The following is an 18,964-nucleotide window of genomic DNA, read 5'->3' as shown; positions in this document are numbered from 1 at the left end:
TATGTGAAAATAAAGGAATCACTTGGAATTCATTTAGTGTAAATTTTTTTATGACTTCTTAGTTCTGATCCCTTATATTAGCCATTATACAAGTCTCTTTAGTTTTTTATTCTTTTAAAAATAATAATTTTATTATTTATAATCTGTAAGATGTGATGATAATAATGTTTTGGTATGTTTCCCCCACATTTCTAGGGGTTTTTTTTTTCGGGGGGGGGGGGTGTTTTTAATTCTTACTTAGAGAATTAGAATTAATTCTTTCTTAGAATTTTAATTTAATTTAATTCTTAGAATTTTAAAAATTCTTATTTAGAATATGGTTTCTTAAACATAGTCTTTTTTAAGTACTAATATTCTGAAAATTAATTCCAACTGAATTTTTTTCTCCTATGGAATTAATCCAGTAGAAAACACAAGTTTCCTATAAGGCTGTTCTGTTTTTTTAGTTTGGCATTTCTTTATTGATACAACATAAAATTTAAACATAAAGACCATAGGGTTTATTTCAGATATGAGTTGGGTATATGCTTGGTATCATTTATTAAAAATAGATTTTATCTATAAATGTTGCATACTTTTCCTGTGCTTTGCTTTGGGTGTCCTTAAATTGTGCAGTATTAATACAAGAAAAGAGTACATTAAACTTTTCTGCCCTTGATAGTGGGATAGGTGTTAATTAGATTTTTGCAGACTTTCATTTTACTTCACATGTTAAGCAATTTACAGAATACATAGTATTTTACTACCTTCCTAAAGACATTCCATGATGTTTTATGTTAAATCTTGATCTACTAATGACTCTTGAATAAACTGAGGTCAGAAATATTGCTAAAGTGATAAGTTTCTGACAGTTTAGAGACAGAATAATCTCAGTAGTAGTTGTTTAGTGAAGCCAAATCTTTTAACTTAGGCTGTGTCTATATAAAGCTTTTTGACTTACTAAATAAACTTTTTTCTTGGCATTGTATAGACATAGCATTGATGTAAATTTCAAGAACACCCATAACCTATTATTCTATGTACATTTTTTTCCATTCTCATCGGATGCATCAAACATGCAGCGGTAATAAGCCAGATTCTACTCAGGTGTGTGAGAGGACTTGCCTTAAATTCACTTTTTCTCTGATGTATTTATCATTAGTTACTATGAACACAAATTTATCTCAGAAACATTTTAGAAGATACTTTTGAACCACATTTTAAAGCATTTTCATTTTTATAAAAACTGTGTAACATCACAAAAAGATGTGGGGGTGGGGGCATTTCAGATAGGCATCACTCACAATCAAACCACCCTAACCCTGTCATGATAACTTATCATTTTGACCAAAACAGTGTACTAAATTGGGATTTTTATTTTACAAGTCATTGCTCTTCTGGCTTCATATTTACACATCCCATTCTCATCCCCCTTAAAATCATTCTTGATCATCCTGTTTTCTTTCAACAGCTTCAGAGGATGATTCTGAAGAAGATGGAGACCATAACAGAACATTTGATATTGCCTAACTTCAGTTAAGACAAATGGATGATCTGTGAACAAGTGTTTATTAAAACTGGCAATTAAGTATGAATTAATTTTGTGGGGGGAATGCCTATTAAATATATTGACTATACATAAAATGAATATATACATATACATGTATACATGTACATATATATTCATTCTCAAGTGTTGCTGAATTAAAATTCTGCTGGACCTTTTAACACTGGCCAGCAAATTCAATGTTTATAAAATTGGTAATCAAAAGACTTTTTCTTTTAGGTGAGTGGAAAAGTATTACCCTTGTTTTCAATATCTAAGCAGTGCCCATCAACCCTTTTTTGTGTTCTGAATAGTCATATTTATGAGAAAAGGTTTGTGTTTTAGTCTCTTGTTAGTGAGAAAAGTGGATCAAAATATGCTTTTAAAATAAAATGCCAAATGGCATCTAGTTTTCCTTTTAAAATGCCTTAAGTTGCAGTCATATTTTTAATAATCATTTACTTCCAGTGTTTTGAAAAAAATTTTTTTTAAGAATGGGAAAGAGGTTATGAAGAACATTATATTAGGTTTCCAAAATTTAATTTGAATTCTAATTCACTTAGCAATAAAACCTAATTTTAAAAAAAAAGTATAAGAGATGTAGAAATGATGGATAAATTTTTGTATTGATTTTCAAAATGCATATTATATTTGATAGGCCATAGTATGTGTAGTATTCCTTTTAGGAATATTATAGCTATAAATTATATCAGAATTGCCAGTCAAATGATATTTGGTTTAAAAAAAAATTGTTACAATCTCAAGTTAATGGAATATTTTTAAATCCCACATTCAAAGTTTAAAACACTGGTTTTCAACGTGTTTTTTAGTGTTGTCACTTCTTTATAGATAAATATGATATAAATAACCAATTTGGATCCTGGTCATTTTTAACTGTTTCTTGGTAATTCTGAGCATTTATTTGATGATTAATATTTTTCACTACCTTTGAAATTCAAACAGATGAACATTACCTATTCAACATGAATGGTCTACAGTGTGGTCATGAGTTGTGTATACTTCCATAACATTGTGTTTTTCCTCTGTCAACAACTTTAGGATACACTTAAAACACCTTCAGGTGGTTTCAGATTAAATTCTGATGTTATGGCAACAAACTACTCTTTTAAAATCTAAATAGAAACCATGTAATTTCTCAAATGTGAATGAACGGTTTGCCCACACTTAGTTTGTTGGTCCTATGTAAAACCTTGGCTTGAAATAAAGTGCATACTGATTGATTCTATTTTACAGTTTGAACTGTTTCCTTGTTGCTCAAAGAAGACTTAAGACCTTGTAGCCAAGAATTTTATTAAAATTTCACATCCCATTTCAATATGCTTCTAAAACATTTGCTGAATTCTTCCCTGTTATCTTTGCATTGCCTACTTAAAACAAAAACACAAAATTGAAGGATACCAGTTTCAGTATATTCTGTCAGTCCTTTGAGATGCTTTGGATTCAAAATATTATATTTAAATAGAATTTATTATGAAAATTGTCTTCTTCTTAACCCACAATATATTTTATTTTTTAAAAATGTCATTTTCTTATTGTTTTTCATTAACTGCAAAAACACGACATTGATAACAAGACAATGAGTCTTATAGTCATGTCAGCTTCTGCTGTTGTGTAAATTTAACACTATAGAGGAATAAACAGGAATAAGCATAGTCTTCGCTGGTTATCAGTTTTAAACTCTGAACAAAAGAGATCATACATCACTACAAAGAATGCAAACTCCTAAGACCTTGTAGTTTAAAGCTGTTCTCTCTATACTACTGCCAAGCATATGTGGTCAGGGCTGGGGATATTTACTTAGCATGTGGGAGGCCATGGGTTTGATTCCCCAGCACTGCAAAAAAAAGTAAAAAGTCATCATCAACCAGAAACAAGTTATTGAAGAAAGCAATTTCCACATTCTGAAAGTAATTAACAAGCCTGCTTTTTTTTTTTTTTTTTTTTGAGGGGTGTAATGGGGAACTTTGAACCCAAAGTGCTTTATTGACCTATATCCCCATCCCTTTTATTTTTTTGAGACGGGCTCAGTTTGTTGAGGCTTCCCTTGAACTTGTAATCCTCCTGCCTCAGCCTCCCAAGTTGCGGGAATTACAGGCGAGACCACTGTCCCTGGCCAGATATGTAAATATAATTAAGATTTAACATTTAATTACCAGGGACCTCTAGACTTGTTATAAAATGAAATCAAACATTGAAAATTAAATAATTTAAAACAGCCATTTGCAAGAGCTGGAGCCGCATTTAGTAGAAATTGTCAAAATGTGTACAGAAAATAGTTACATGAAAATTTAGTAGATTTTAGAAAAGCACTGTTCTGTTTGGACTTTCTGATGATGGAAGTGATGGTGGAAGTGTTCTTCAGTATATGCTAGCTAGTATGGTAGCCACTAACCACATGAGGTTTGAGTGCTTAAAATGTTTCGCTTTGGTGTTTTGTTTTTGTTTGTTTGTTTTAAGTTATAGATGGACACAATACCTTTATTTTATTTGTTTATTTTTTATGAGATGCAGGGGATCCAACCCAGTGCCTCACACATGCTAGGCAAGCATTCTACCACTGAGCCACAACCCTGGCCTCTAAAATGTTTCTTAAATGTAATTGAAGGATTGAATTTAAACTGTTTATTTTTAACTTAGGTAGCCTCCTGTGGGTAATGATCTAGATATCAGATCTAGAGATCTGAATGATTGGTGGGGGTGGGTAATAAGATTGGTCTTAGTTTTTAAAGGAATGGTACAGTTAGGGTAGGATGAGTAGGAAGGAATTCCTGGCAGATATTCATTAATACAACTATAAATAGCCTATCAATTATGTATTAGAAATCTCAATCACTATATAAAATCTCAGTCTTCTATAGAGCAATAATATTGCACATGTAATGCAGCTAGTATGTTAACACTTGCTCTTTTAGTACTACATGTCTACACTGTAAATTTTCTGTTAGGACTTTGTAGTTACTGGAGTCTTATTAACAATAGGGCCATTAATTGTGATGAGGGGTGTTTCTGACTTACAGTGGTTAGTGAAAACAAATGGTATAAACTGTCATTAGTGAAGCTGGAGATAGAATGGATCTCCCTTTAAGAAAATTACTGCTTCCAAATGATTGATCAGGTGAGGGTTATGGAGAGATTACTAGAGCTTTCAAGCTAATACAGGTAGTAAATACAGTTTCAAGTGAAACCGATACATTCTTCATCTTTTTTGATACTATTTTTTAAAATACTAAGGAAAACCACTCATTTCAACTTTCTTCAAACTCCCAAATGTTTATTTTCACCTTTGTCCTGAAATTTTTACAATAAATATACTGAAAACTGTGTGCATCTTCACTAGTTGTACATAGGTTTTTTTGTTTGTTTTTTAGTTTTGGCTTAGTTTTTGTCATTTTTCTCTAAATAGTGGGGACATGAGTGATTTTTATTTTCTTTTTATTTTTTCCATAATTTCATATCATTAAAAGATAAAATTTCTAAATGTTTTGGGAGCATAATACCTTGAGTACATAAAGATAGGAGATCAGAAGAATCCTTAAATGGACACTATGATACCAGTGTTAATTGGATTGCCAGACTTCTCCATGAGTTTGTAGATGTAGCCATATTCTTCTTTAAAAATTTTTATAAAAGTTTAATCATTCATGATCAGTGCTGTTTCATCTAAATCATAAAATACAAATAGAGGAATTTTCTGCCAAAGTAGCCAGTATCGGGAATATTTAAATGTACAGGGTCTATTTAAAAAATGGATTGATTCCCTAAATCACATTTATCAATAAATGAGCAAGACTGTTGAACTAAACTGGTTCAACTAAATGGAGAGGAAGATAGAGTAGGTAAGACAAGTAGACTGGATTATCAACTTCTTGGACATAAAGCTTTCTTTCATTCAAGTGAAAAGTTTCTGCTTTTGAAGAACTGGTTATAACCTATAAATTAAATTTAAGATCTTTTCTTTTCTAAAATCTACATTAATAATGAACTGGAAGATTAATTCTTGTCCCAATGAGTACATGAAAATACTATTACTGTTACGGAATAACCATAAAAGCTATGATATTCAGTATCAAGTTTTAAATGAAAATCTTGCACAGGAATTGCTGTCAAGGCATTTGGTGTCAATCTGTTTTGACATTACCAAAAATTTAGTCAAATCCAACAGTACATTCATTTTCTTCTGCAACTACCAAAACACAGTCGTCATCATAATGTGATTGGGGTGTAGTTGAAAAAACTGTGGTGAAACCAGAATTGGAATTTCTTTTGTAGAGGTACCAAATGATTGCTCCCAAAACTGTCAGAATTACTGTACTAGCAATCACCAAAGTTGATATTAAAATGTGGTTATCTGAAAAAGAAGATAAGAGAATATATGGGAGATCAGGTTGCAAGTATTGCATTTTGGAGAATACAGTGTAATTTAATCATATAAGTATTTATTGAAATTTTCCCATACTGGTAAGAAAAAGAAATTACACATTAACTACTATCAAGATTTAAATTTCTTAGTTTGAAAAATGGCTGTACTTCAAAATTTCAAGTAAATATTGCCGTTTCTTTACACTAACAATGATAAAAGTAGTCCACAATCCCCTTTGTCTTCCTTGGCTTTCTTTTCTGAACTAAGACTTTGCAAATTCATATATACTGTTCTTTTTAGGAATAGTGGTATTTAAATCTCTGTTACATCAGTGGAGTTTTTAATGGTTTGCCTTTTGAAGATTTAAGATTTGTTTCACAGATGACGCACCATAAGCTGCAGTATCCTCCACTTTTGTTACCTTGCAAACATTCAGATACTATATATTTGTGTATTCCCTGAAGTTCTTTATGTACAACTTTGTAATTCTTGCCCATTTAGAACCCTTGTAATCTTCCTAAAAGAATTTAGCTTATCAAATTGAGGAGAATTATTTTATTTAGTAGTTAGGAAGGAAATAGTTTTGAGAAGGTAACTATTATAGTTATAAAGGACTAAAAATGTGAGAATTTTTTTTTTTAAGGTACTAATGATTGAACTCAGAGGCACTTGACCACAGAGCCACATCCCCAACTCTGTTTTGTGTTTTATTTAGAGATAGGGTCTCACTCAGTGCTTAGCGCCTCACTTTTTTTTTTTTTTTCTTCCTGAGTCTGGCTTTGAACTCAAAATCCACCTGTCTCAGCCTTCCAAGCCGCTGGGATTACAGGCATGCGCCACCTTGCTTGGCAAAATGTGAGAAATTCTCAGAATTATCATTTTTGTAGATGTTCCCTTTTTGGTGGTGGGGGATTAAACCAGGAGCACTTAACCACTGAGCCACATCCCCAGTCCTTTTATTTATTTATTTTGCCCTTTTTATTTTTTCTTTTTTGAGACCAGGAGTAAATTGCTGAGGCCTCGAATTTGGAAATCTGCTTCATCCTCCTGAGTTGCTGGGTTTATAGGTGTGTCCCATCATACCTAGCTGCTGATGCAGTTTTTATTAGCCATACTGATACTCATTATTTCAGCTTGTGTTTGTTAAAAATGGGACCTAACAGAAATAAGATTGGTTAGGTAAATCACTATGTGGGGTGGAGGTGGTGATGATTGAACCCCGGACATTGAGCTTGCGAGACAAGCATTCTACCAATGGAGCTATATCCCCAGCCCTGAATGTCACTACTTTTAAGTTTGGGGAGAGCCATTTGTATTTTTAAATTATTGACAAGATTCTTTAAAAACACATTGTAAATGTCCACAACTGAATTATTTTTAATCCTGAAATAAAATTAGTGGACACAATTTAGCAGTGTTTGGGGGTTAAGGGTGCTATATTATCTTTTTAACCTCTCCTTTGTGATCTTTTGTCTCCTGCCCCTTGTGTACTCTAGTTATAAGGCCCAAAGTACACAGTCTGCCTCTTAAAACTGCAGCCTTTTCTTGGACTAACTGTAGGTTTATGTATGGAGTGCCAGCTGTGTATATAACTTTTCCCAAACCCACTGAGTGAGCAGAAACCCAACCCCTCATGTTTGTTAATGTTGATCATTGATTATTCATTGGGATAAACTTAACTTTCCTGTCTAGTGCCTACTCGTCCTTCAAGATTTAACTCCTGTATCATTTCCAGAAGCCTTTGATAAACTCAGCTTGGACTAACCTTCCCTGACCTGTATACTTCCCCACACCATGTGCATCCTGATGTAACTCACATTTTTTTTTTTTTTTACGTTCTTTCCAGGGAGACTTAATTTGTGTGACTGGGAATTCCCTTTTTGCCTGGCCCTGTTTTGACCTATTAAGTTAGATTAAACTTAATGTGCCTATCTGTATGGAAGGCTTTTACTTTCTTTGGGTCTTCATTCTGCTTAAGTGTGGCCTTATCAGTGAGCTCTTTCCTGGACACCCTACAACAACAAAGCAAAATCTCCCTTCTCCATGTATCTGCATTCATCCTTAATTCTGCCTTTTAGTTCTACAATATATGTCACTGTGTGACATTCCAAATAGTTATATTTATCATTCCCATTAGAACGTAAGGTTGGAAGCAAATCCTTTTTCTACTTTGTTCATTGCTGTCTTCAGTGACTAATTTCAGAAGAAAGCGTGGCACATAGTATTAAAATGTATCCACATCTTTAGGTAATGTACATTTACATATATGTATTTGTAGATATATTTCGTGTGTATGTGTGTATTTCAAAGATAATACTCCCTGGAATCTGAAGACCACATGTTGCCAGGTCTCTACAACTATTCCAGACATGATTTTGAGAACCATTCGAGACCTACTTGCTCTTCTAAACATGTTTCAATTACATATTTTTTATTTTTTTCCAAAGTATATGTGTACCTAGCTACAAATTCGATTCTAGAAGGTACATAATGAAAAAAACAGCTCCTGCCCTAGTACTCAATATCCATTTCTTGAAGTTGACTACTGTTCTGCCTCGTGTTTCTAAAACAAAATGATTATACTGCTTTAATTTTTAAAAGATTTGTGAAATACATGTAATGAAAGCTACCATCTTAAGTGTACAGTTCTGTAGCATTAAGTGTGGTTGTGTGCTACCATCCACCTATAGAACTGCAAAACTGAAACTACCTATTTGACCAGTTCCTACCTCACTCAGCTCTGGCAAATACCATTTTTGTTTCTGTTATGAGATTTACTCTGAGTACCTCATGTGAATGAAATAATATATTTGTCTTTTAGTGATTGGTTATATAACTGGTTATATGTAGCCGAATTTTCTCCCAGAGTCATGCTCAGCAACTTAGTGAGGCCCTGTCTCAAAAAAGGGAGGGGGTGGGGGTGTTGGGGTGTAGCTCAGTGTAAAGTACTCCTGGGTTCAATCCCCAGCACGCACACACACACACTACACGGTCTTTCTATAGAAGAACGAGATGTAACTCCCATACGCCCACACGCTTAACAGTTTTCCCTTCTCTGTCATAGCAAGCCCTACATAGAGAATACACATAGTGTGTTTTAATACAAAGGACTCAAGGTCAATATTTTATTAGTTTCTTTTTTAGTAGGAAAAGGAACTGTTAAAGAATAGAGCAGAGATAAACAAAGAAAAGCAGGGGCTGGGGATGTGGCTAAAGCGGTAGTGCACTGGCCTGGTCCGTGTGGGGTGCTGGGTTCGATCCTCAGCACCACATAAAAATAAAGATGTTGTGTCCACCGAAAATTTAAAAAAAAAATACTCTCAAAAAACAAAAGACTTAATAAGAAAGGCAATTAAATAAAACAGGCAAAACACTTGAATGAGCATTTCACAAAAGAGGACACAAAAAGGTGCTCAAGAAAATGAAAATGCAGTAAGATCATTCCACTTTGGGGAATGTACTCAAAATGGGAATGCAGGTCCCCAGAAGGACATGAGAATGTTTATAGGTGGCTGTATTCATATTAGTTGCAAGGTACAAATTCAAATATCTGAAAAGAAAGTGAGCAGATTGATATTTATAAAAGTACTATTAGGCAATTTTTAAAATATTGTATATGCTCAACAACAAACAAATCTATTGAAAAACTCCTGAGTGAAAAAAAGCAAGAAAAAAGTGCATAAAGTGGAATATGGTAAAGTTAGTGATTAGTTACCTCTGGGATGGGTGGGTAATAATATTGACATTTTCTTTCAGTACTGGGGATTGAATCCAGGGGCATATTAACACAGAGCTACACCCCCAGCCCTTTTTAGGTTTGAGACAGGGTCTCACTAAGTTGCTGAGGCTGGCCTCAAACTTGCAATCCTCCTACCTCAGTCTCACAAATCACCAGGATTACAGGCATGTGCCACCACACCCAACTAAATGCTAGGTTTCTTAACTGGTAGTTACTAGTAATACATAAATATCAAGCTGTATGTGTAAGATTTGTGCATTTTACTCAGTTATACTTCAAAATATGAAGATTAAAAACTATCCAATTGATGAAAATTTTTCAGAACAGGTTCTCACATTGCAAAACTACACCTCCTATAGACCAGTAATAGTCAAAGTTGGATTCATTTTTTAATCCAGCAATTGCATTTCAAAGAACCTACAGATAAATCTGTATTTGTGCAAGGTTATTTATTGTAGCATTGTTTATAATAACAAATGTCTGGGAACAACCAAGTGGAAGTTTGAAGCTGGGTCAATTAGGTATATACATACCATGGAAGTATATGTAGTTGTAAAGAAAGAAGATTGATCTATTTATAGATCAGTGTTGAGGACAATGTATGATATGTTAAGAGACTATATTACGGGTCATATGTCTCAGTTTGCTTATGTTAGCAAAAGGCACAAGAAGGTTAAAGAAGAAACTAAGTAAAATGATTCCCAATAAAGATAAAGATACGAAAGGGTGGACAGAGGCAGTGTTTGCCTTATACTTTGGATTTTTGAATCACGTATTACGTGTCCCCTTTTTTAAAAGAATGTATTTAAGAGCTGGGGTTGTGGCTCAGTAGTAGAGTGCTTGTCTTGAATGAATGAGGTACTGGTTTCGATCCTCAGCACCACATAAATAAAAGTATTGTGCCCATCTACAACTTTAAAAAAAAAAAGTCTTCAAAAAATTTTTAAAATAATGTTTTAGTAAGCCCTTAATATGAAAGCTCTATGAATTGCAATTACAACTAGAAGATGAATCTTTTTACCAAAATATGCAGTCATATACCACAAAAACACCTAATGCAGTTCCTTGGGAAAATACAATTTGGTGTAAAGAAATGTTCATTTCAAGTATAACTTATGGTTACCATATTTAAAATGTCAAATCTTATTACTAAGCTAAAAGGCTTTTCTACATTTTTATAAAATTATGTGTTACATAACTTTTTTAAAGGGGTCTATAGTCTATAGTGTATTTTAACATGCCAGAATTTTAATACTTTTTTAATTAAGGAAAAAAATTAAGACCAGAATATTACTTACCTGATAAATATTTCTTGTTATATGGGACTGAAATACAAAAGAAAACAAAATTTTAGTATGCTTTATATTATAAGATTGACTTAAACACTTTCACAGTGTTAAACACTATTAGTTTAATATTCCTATTTCTACTGCTTTGTGAATTGTCTGTGTATTGAATGTAGCTTTTAAAGATAGATACAGAGCCCTAACAAGGCAAGAACTTAGTTGGTGGACAAAGAATAGGGAAGAATAAAGAGGATTCTGGTTGGAGATTTTGTAGAGAAAAAATGTAAAATTAAACAGTCATGACTTTACCTTGTTAGTATGAATTTTCTATTTCTGATGTTTTGAATTTATCATTTAATTAAAAACTTGTTTTATATATCAATGCCCTGAAGGACAGTATATAAAAACAACTAATTTTGTAAAAATCAGATGTTTGAGTTCTATGAAACAATGACAAATATTTATGTATTCTCTATAAAACTAATTATACTCAAGAATCCTGCTGCAATAAGTTTTAAAAGTGCGTAATTTTAGATGTTAAAAAAGGAAATAACCTACCAACCTAAGAGCCCTTCAATAGATGAAATGGATTAAAAACTGATATAGATAGATAGATAGATACATATACACATACATACATATATATATATACATACACACACACGTGGGGGGGGGGTAGAATGTTACTCAGCCTTAAAGAATGAAAATATGGCATTTGCTGGTAAATGGATAGAGCTGGAGAATATCATGCTAAGCAAAATAAGCCAATCCCAAAAAAATCAAAAGCCAAATGTTTTCTGATATGTGGATGTTAATTTGCGATGGAGTTGGTGGTGCTGGGGAAGAACAGAGTTACTTTAGGTAGAGGGGAGTAAAGGGATGGGGGGGTTAGAAAGGATAGGAGAATGAATCAGACATTATTACCTTCTGATCATATATAACTATATGACTGATGTGATTCACATCATGTAGAACCAGAAGAATGAGAAATTATACTCCATTATATACGATGTATCAAAGTGCATTCTACTGTAATACATAACTAATTTTTAAAAAGGAAATAACCAGAGCTAAATGTCTGGTTTAGGTTTACAGTTAAAGCAGGAGAGAATACTAAGGATGCAAAATGGGGGAAATGTCTGTGTCATATTTCAAGCATCCCAAATTCATATTTTGGCATTTTAAATTTCTTTACTGAGAAAGGATTTACTCTCCAGAATTTAAAAGCACAAACTCTTTACAAAATTTAACAAGTCACATGAAAATATCGTGGAAAGGGATAGTTTTGTTCACTAAAATTCATTTTAATAAATAAGAAGAAAATTTATTATTTTAATCTAAAATATATCATGAACTATAATGTCATTTCTGTTTGCCTAAATGAAGGATGTTACTTCTTGTAAAGAATATAATTCTCTGTAAAGTTACATTAGAATTCTGGGATTATACAAACTTACTCTACACCACTGCTGCTCAATCAAATCATACACCAAAATCTTTTGGTAATTCTTTTGAAAAACAAGATATTTGGGGGCTGAGGTTGTGGCTCGGCGGTAGAGCACTCGCCTAGCATGTTCAAGGCCCTTGGTTTGATCCTCAGCACCACATAAAAATAAGTAAAAAAAAAATAAAGGTACTGTGTCCAACTACAACTAAAAAATACATATTGAACAAAAAAGAAACCATATTTTTGATCTCTTGGAAACTTTAAGCAGATAGAATTAAATTATGCCTGGTGTGCATGATCTGGCCCTGCCTGTGAAATGTAAGACAATTACATATTTAATTTCCAGGAGACTTAAAAACAAACTACCCTACTATATTCTGAATTCTTACTCCATTTATTTAATAAGAAAAGCTAATCTCATGGGAAAAAAAAATGTTTGAAACCAGCCTTACTTTTCACATCCCTCTTAAAATGGAAAAAAGACATTCAGTCATACTTACTAGCTGCTTTACAAAGTGTTCCTTCCACAGAAGAAACTTCACAATTTCCTTTTTTCCATTCACCTGTCTTGGTGTGCAGAAAACCACAGGTGTCAACTAGATCCTCAGCATCTTCTTGGTCTTCCCACTTATCAAATGTCATATTTGAACTATCAAACCACTTGAAACTTGCATCTGTCAATTAAGGAACATTTTCAACATCATGACAGTTTTAAAATGTGTTAGAGCCAAGGTGGAAAGGTATGTAGTTGATTTTTGGTTTTCAATTTTTTGGATTAAAGTTAGAAGGAAGAATATATTCTCTCTGCAGCCACATCAGTAAAAGGTATTTATTGGGTTGGGGATATAACTCAGTTGGTAGAGTGCTTGCCTTGCATGCATAAGGCCCTGGGTTCAATCTCCAACACCAAAAAAAAAAAAAAAGTATTAAGTGGTTTCAGAAAAAGATCCCATTTTTGTAAGGAAAGATATTTTCATGGGAAAATTATTTTTAAGTTTAAATATTATTAACCTTAGTAATTTCTTTTGAAAATGCTTAAATAGGGCTGTGGTTGTGGCTCAGAGGTAGAACGCTCTCACCTAGCATGTGTGAGGCACTGGGTTAGATCCTCAGCACCACATAAAGTAAAATATAACTAAAAAATAAATTAAAAAAGAAAATGCTTAAATATGTCCCTTCTAGTTTTCTGTAGTGACAAAATACACATTTACATTATATAACATACAGATCATTTACTCTAACCTTATCCTATTAACTGCTAACACTAATAAGTTTTATGACTGTGCCATATTACAAAAATACTGAGCCTAGAAACATTTTAATCCAGACAAGAGAATCAACTTATCTCATTTGTCAAACACATCAAGCTACTTAGGGGAAAGCTATGGTACAAGTCCTAGGTGCACACTGGAAATGCAATACCTGGATGCCCCAGGGAACATCAACTTTATCTATAAAACTGAAGAATCAAAATGCCCTAAGCTCTACAAACAGAAAAACAGTCACACTTACCATCTGTGTCATAAAACATGCCTAGGAGGATATCATCTGGGCCTTTCCATTGCTTTTTCAAAGTATTCAGTATAAAAGCATTTTCTTCTTCATTATGTATGCTTATCATGTCTGCTCCTGAAATTATTTTAAAGAGGGGAGAGCATGCTCAAGAATCAGTGAAAATTACATGAGGTATAAAAAATTATGAGCTTTATTTGTTTCACCTTTACATCTTTTATAAGAGGGCTTTGGGGCAGGGGACAATAAATTTAACTACAGGACAACAGAAAACTATGAGGACCCAAATCAAAACATATTGTTAAAGAGGAAAATCAGAAACCAGACAACCTATAGCTCTATTATAAATATGAAATAAAATGGCAAACACCTTAATAGGGGAAAAATAGATCTCAGACTGTTAAAAAGACAATTTGCCTTCCCAAAGAAAAATGTAACACAAGAAACGTGAAAACTCATCTTGCTTCTAAAATACGAAAAAAAAAAAATAAGCAGAATTCCATATTAGCTAATTAAACATTTCTGGCTTTTATTGTAGAAAATAAGAACTAAAAGCAGTAGAGTAAAAGCATCAACTTTTTGGAGACAATTTGGTGATATAAGCCAAAAGCCTTAAAATAAGTATATTCTTTAACCCAGCAATCTTTAATCAATATATGCTAAGGTAGTCATTGGCTCTTAAACATATAGGCAAAGTCACATGTTCAACAATACCCAAATTTGTTTTCACAAATCACAGGCACAATTAAATTGGAAATAATCTAGGATAGTTTCCCTAGTCCAGAAGCATAGTTACCAAAATGTTAACAATTAAGTACCTCAGAGTGGTGCAGTTTAGGGTGATTTTGATTTTGTTTTTAATTTTCATGTACATGATCATCTCTTATTTAAGTATGAAAAACTTTTAAAAGAAAAAATGAGACTGACAATTTAAAATACTTAATACTTTAGTCCACAGAATTCAGCAAGATTCTTTGAGTCAGTTCACCTTTTAAAAACTTGATAACTTTTTATCAGCTCTAGCTCCTATCACATGTCTGTTAAATGTCACATAGACTTTTAACCTGTTTTACCCTAGTACTTACTGCTAAAATGTGACCAAAACACCACTCAAGAAAAATCCTAAAGAGAAATATTTAACTAGGTGATAGTTTAGGTTTAAGTATCCAGAGATGATGGTTTTTATTCTTTTCTTCGACCTTGTGGCAGCCTTTAATAAACTTTAATGATTTTTTTTACACTATAACCTAATTAAATGTCGTATATACTTAAATTATTATGTCAGGCAAATAAGACACATTTTCATTTTCTTAAGTGGCAGAATAAATGCTGTGCTGAATGCATTACCAGTGACACTACCTACTGAGATATAATTTGGCTCTTTAATTCTTTTTTATGACTAATGATATGTAGCTCATATGACCAAAAGGAAAGAGTGAAAATATATATAATTTGTTATAAAGGTAAATGTTGTAAAATAAAATATTTTAGCTTTTCACAATTATTTTCTAAATGAGTAATATTAGAAAAGAAAGAAAATTAGCACATTGAGTAAAGTAGCACAAAGCACTGGGAATAGTATAAATGTAGCTATCTGTAGCCCAAAACGTAACAAGTGACTCATTTTCTATACTCCCAATGGTAAGTTTAAGAAATTATTTTGGGGGCTGGGGTGGGGCTGGGGCTCAGTGGCAGAGTGCTTGCCTACTATGTGTGAGGCACTGGTATTTGATCCTTAGCACCGCATACAAAAATAAGCAAATACAGGCATGCTGTCCATCTACAACTACAAAAAAAAAAAAAAAAAAAAATGATTTTGTATGCCTGTGAAGACTTTCCAAATGTAAATATTTCTAGTAATAAGCTTTTTCTTCTTTATACATAGCAGAGGAAAAAACAATTCATGTTGATCTACTCTGCTGTTCTAAACAAAACACTACCATGTTAAAAATATGTGACAGTAATACTGACTAAATTTAGCTAGCTGTCTGATTCATCTATGAAATGGGTATTTCCAGAGTAGAAGAAAATGTATAGGATTATGAAAAAAACAGAAGGAATTTTAGCCATGTATGAAGAACTTTTAAAAAATCAAAGGCCTTATGCATGCTAGATTCTATCACTAAGCCACATTTAATCCCCTGAATTTATAAATGTTTAAGTAGAGAAAAAGACAGTTTTATTTAGATATAAGACATTTTATGAAAAGATCTGTATATACTATGCAATATTCCTAAATAGCTACTATAACTAGTTAATGGACTTCTAAATATAGCAACCAAAACTCAGGCTACAGAGCTGGGCATATAGTTCACTGGGAGAGTACTTGCCTAGCATGTACAAGGCCCTGGATTCAATTCCTACAACTTAAAAAAGAAAGGAAGAAACAAAAAACACACAACCCTTGGGCTGGGGATGTGGCTCAAGTGGTAGTACGCTCACCCAGCATGTGTGAGGCACTGGGTTCGATTCTCAACACCACATAAAAATAAAATAAAAATTGTGACAACCTAGAACTAAAAAATATTTCTAAAAAACACACAACCCTCAGTGGTTTATTTTTGTTTGTTTGTTTTGTTTTGTTTTTAATGCTTTTATTGTAGGTGGACGCAATACCTTTATTTTATTTATTTATTTTTATGTAGTGCTAAGAATTGAACCCCGTGCCTCATAACATGCTATCCGAGCATTGTACCACTGAGCCACAACCCTAGCCCATTATTCAATGTATTTAATTTAGTTTTGCTTAGTTTGCTAAAAAATTATTATGACTGGACTACATTTGAGTCATAGAGGAAGTAAATCAACACATTCATTTTGCTTCTGTATAGTCAACAGTTACTTAACTGAGACAAATGTTAATGCTGATGAACTTTGATTTTGTAGTTCATACAAGCTAATAAGGATATAGGAACATGCTTTCTTGACTGTCAGCCTCAATATAACTTGTTATTGAAATACATACTAATGTCTAAGTATAGCTAATAGAAATTGTTTTTTAAAAAGACAAAGTAGTGGGGATGTGGCTCAAGCGGTAGTGCGCTCGCCTGGCATGCGGCCCGGGTTTGATCCTCAGCACCACATACAAACAAAGATATTGTGTCCGCCGAAAACTAGAAAATAAATATTTTTTTAAAAAAAGACAAAGTAGTTAGAGAGGAAACTTCATTTTAAAAAATCTTGTAAGACCACCCAAATTGCTATTATTTTATTCAGCTGCCTTGAAGTAAAATAATATTGGCACGTTGGAAATTTTGTCCTTTTTTCTAAGAGCTTATGCTGCACACCATTTGATAGGTAAGAATTTTCTAAGGGAAAATAATGTTTTAACTATGTGAATTAAAAACTGTTTTCATTCATTATATAATAAATGAATATGATTTTAATTAAAGTATCTTTAATACAATTTGATAGGCCTCCAAAATGTTATATTAGTGAGTTGTTAGAAATTGGTTTTTTAGGGGGAGGACACTTCTAAATGCTGGAGTTGTGATTATGCCTAAGAAAACACATAAATAGTAGAGAGTAGATTTTATACAGTAATAAAAACTATCTTTAGTAAGACCCAAGGACTCTCAAGTCACAAGCTATATTTTAGTTGAAAAAGATGCTTTCTTACAGCATAGCTTTAGTTTGAGCTAATGACTGCCAAAATCCAAAAACATGAATTGCCTCCACTCCAAGCACACCTTTAAAAACTAGGGCTGGGAGGGCTGAGATGTCACTCAGTGGCAAAGCATCTGCAAAGCCCTGGATTCCATCCCCAGTTCCCAGGTGGGGGGAAAAGTTGGGACTGGGGTTGTAGCTCAGTGGTAGAGTGCTTGCCTAGCACATGTGAGGCTCTGAGTTCGATCCTCAATACCACATAAAAATCAATAAATTAAATAAAGGTATTGTGTCCATCTACAACCAAAAAAAACAGGGCTGAGGATATAGTCAAAAGTAGAGTGTATGGTTTGCATATGCATGGTCCTCGATTCAGTCCTCAGCACCATGAAAAAAGAAAAATATTTTGCCTGGTGCAGTAATATGTACTTGTAGTCCCTGCTACTGGAGAGGTTGACTAAAGAATCTCAAGTTCAAAGCCAGCCTGGACAACATATAGCAAGATCCTGACTCAAAAAACAAAAGCATTTTTTAAAGTCTGAAATATATCACAATGTGAAATTGAGTGTATTTTTTTAAATTTTTAAAAATAATTGTAAATGGACATAATACCTTTATTTTTATGTGGTGCTCAGGATGGAACCCAGTGCCTCACATGTGCTAGGCAAGCACTCTACCATTGAACCACAACTCTAGCCCTAATTGAATATATATTCTAACTGAAAAACAGCCCTTTTATCTTAACTCTTCTTTACCACAGACTTACTTCGTGAGCTTATGTAATCTGACTTTTGCCCACACTGCATGCCTGCAACAGTAGTTTTGAAATAGAATAAAAAAGTGATGAAGAATTTTAAGCCTAAATCCCAACAGACCTTGATGATAATTTTAACTCATTTACAAATTATGAAAATGAAATTCAGGGAAGACAATTTGCCAAGGTATTGTGTGTCAAACATTAACTTTGGGGCTGGGGATGTGGCTCAAGTGGTAGCGCGCTCGCCTGGCATGCGTGCGGCCTGGGTTCGATCCTCAGCACCACATACAAACAATGATGTTGTGTCCGCCAAAAACTGAAAAATAAATATTAAAAAAAATTCTCTCTCTCTCTCTCTCTCTCTCTCTCTCTCTCTCTCTCTTTAAAAAGCAAAAACAAAAAACATTAACTTTGCTTCAGGAATCCTGTTTTTACAATAAGTTGATGCTGTCTTTGAATTGTAGGTTAAACCTATGTATTTAGATAAATTGATGCTATTTCCTTTTTTAAAAAATTTTTAGTTGTAGATAGACACAATGCCTTTATTTTATATATTTATTTATTTTTATGTGGTGCTGAGGACCGAACCCAGTGCCTCACATGTGCTAGGCAAGTGCTCTGCCACTGAGCCACAACCCCAGCCCAATTGATGCTATTTCTACCTGGAGGCTAGCTCTTGCCATATATCATATATCATCATCCCCCTTCAGA

The 18,964-nt window shown here is 33.3% G+C and overlaps 2 protein-coding genes across 6 annotated transcripts in view; one reads left to right on the top strand and one right to left on the bottom strand.

Annotated features, from left to right (window-relative positions):
* The window catches only part of Marchf7 (membrane associated ring-CH-type finger 7), a 52,750-nt gene extending 49,979 nt beyond the window's left edge, over positions 1-2,771 (top strand). For 2 of the 4 annotated variants that reach the window (XM_027937941.2, XM_027937938.2), the window contains one exon: positions 1,451-2,771. In XM_027937941.2, coding sequence (XP_027793742.1) covers positions 1,451-1,519 — 69 coding nt within the window. In that variant the 3' untranslated portion in view covers positions 1,520-2,771. Of the gene's footprint in view, positions 1-1,061 lie in introns of all 4 variants that reach the window. The other 2 variants (XM_027937940.2, XM_071619136.1) reach the window with 2 other exon arrangements.
* A 48-nt stretch (positions 2,772-2,819) lies between these two features.
* Positions 2,820-18,964, bottom strand: part of LOC114094772 (CD302 antigen) — a 144,708-nt gene continuing 128,563 nt past the window's right edge. For both annotated transcript variants that reach the window (XM_027937955.2, XM_027937954.2), the window contains 4 exons: positions 13,891-14,007; positions 12,879-13,052; positions 10,944-10,970; positions 2,820-5,894 (listed from right to left, as the gene is read on the bottom strand). In XM_027937955.2, the coding sequence (XP_027793756.2) occupies positions 5,692-5,894; positions 10,944-10,970; positions 12,879-13,052; positions 13,891-14,007 (521 nt within the window). In that variant the 3' untranslated portion in view covers positions 2,820-5,691. The remainder of the gene's footprint in view (positions 5,895-10,943; positions 10,971-12,878; positions 13,053-13,890; positions 14,008-18,964) is intronic.

The sequence above is a fragment of the Marmota flaviventris genome, chromosome 11 (genome assembly GCF_047511675.1).
Source record: "Marmota flaviventris isolate mMarFla1 chromosome 11, mMarFla1.hap1, whole genome shotgun sequence".
Lineage (NCBI taxonomy): Eukaryota > Metazoa > Chordata > Mammalia > Rodentia > Sciuridae > Marmota > Marmota flaviventris.
The sequence above is the reverse complement of the archived record's forward strand: the minus strand, read 5'-3'. Positions and strand labels throughout refer to the sequence as shown.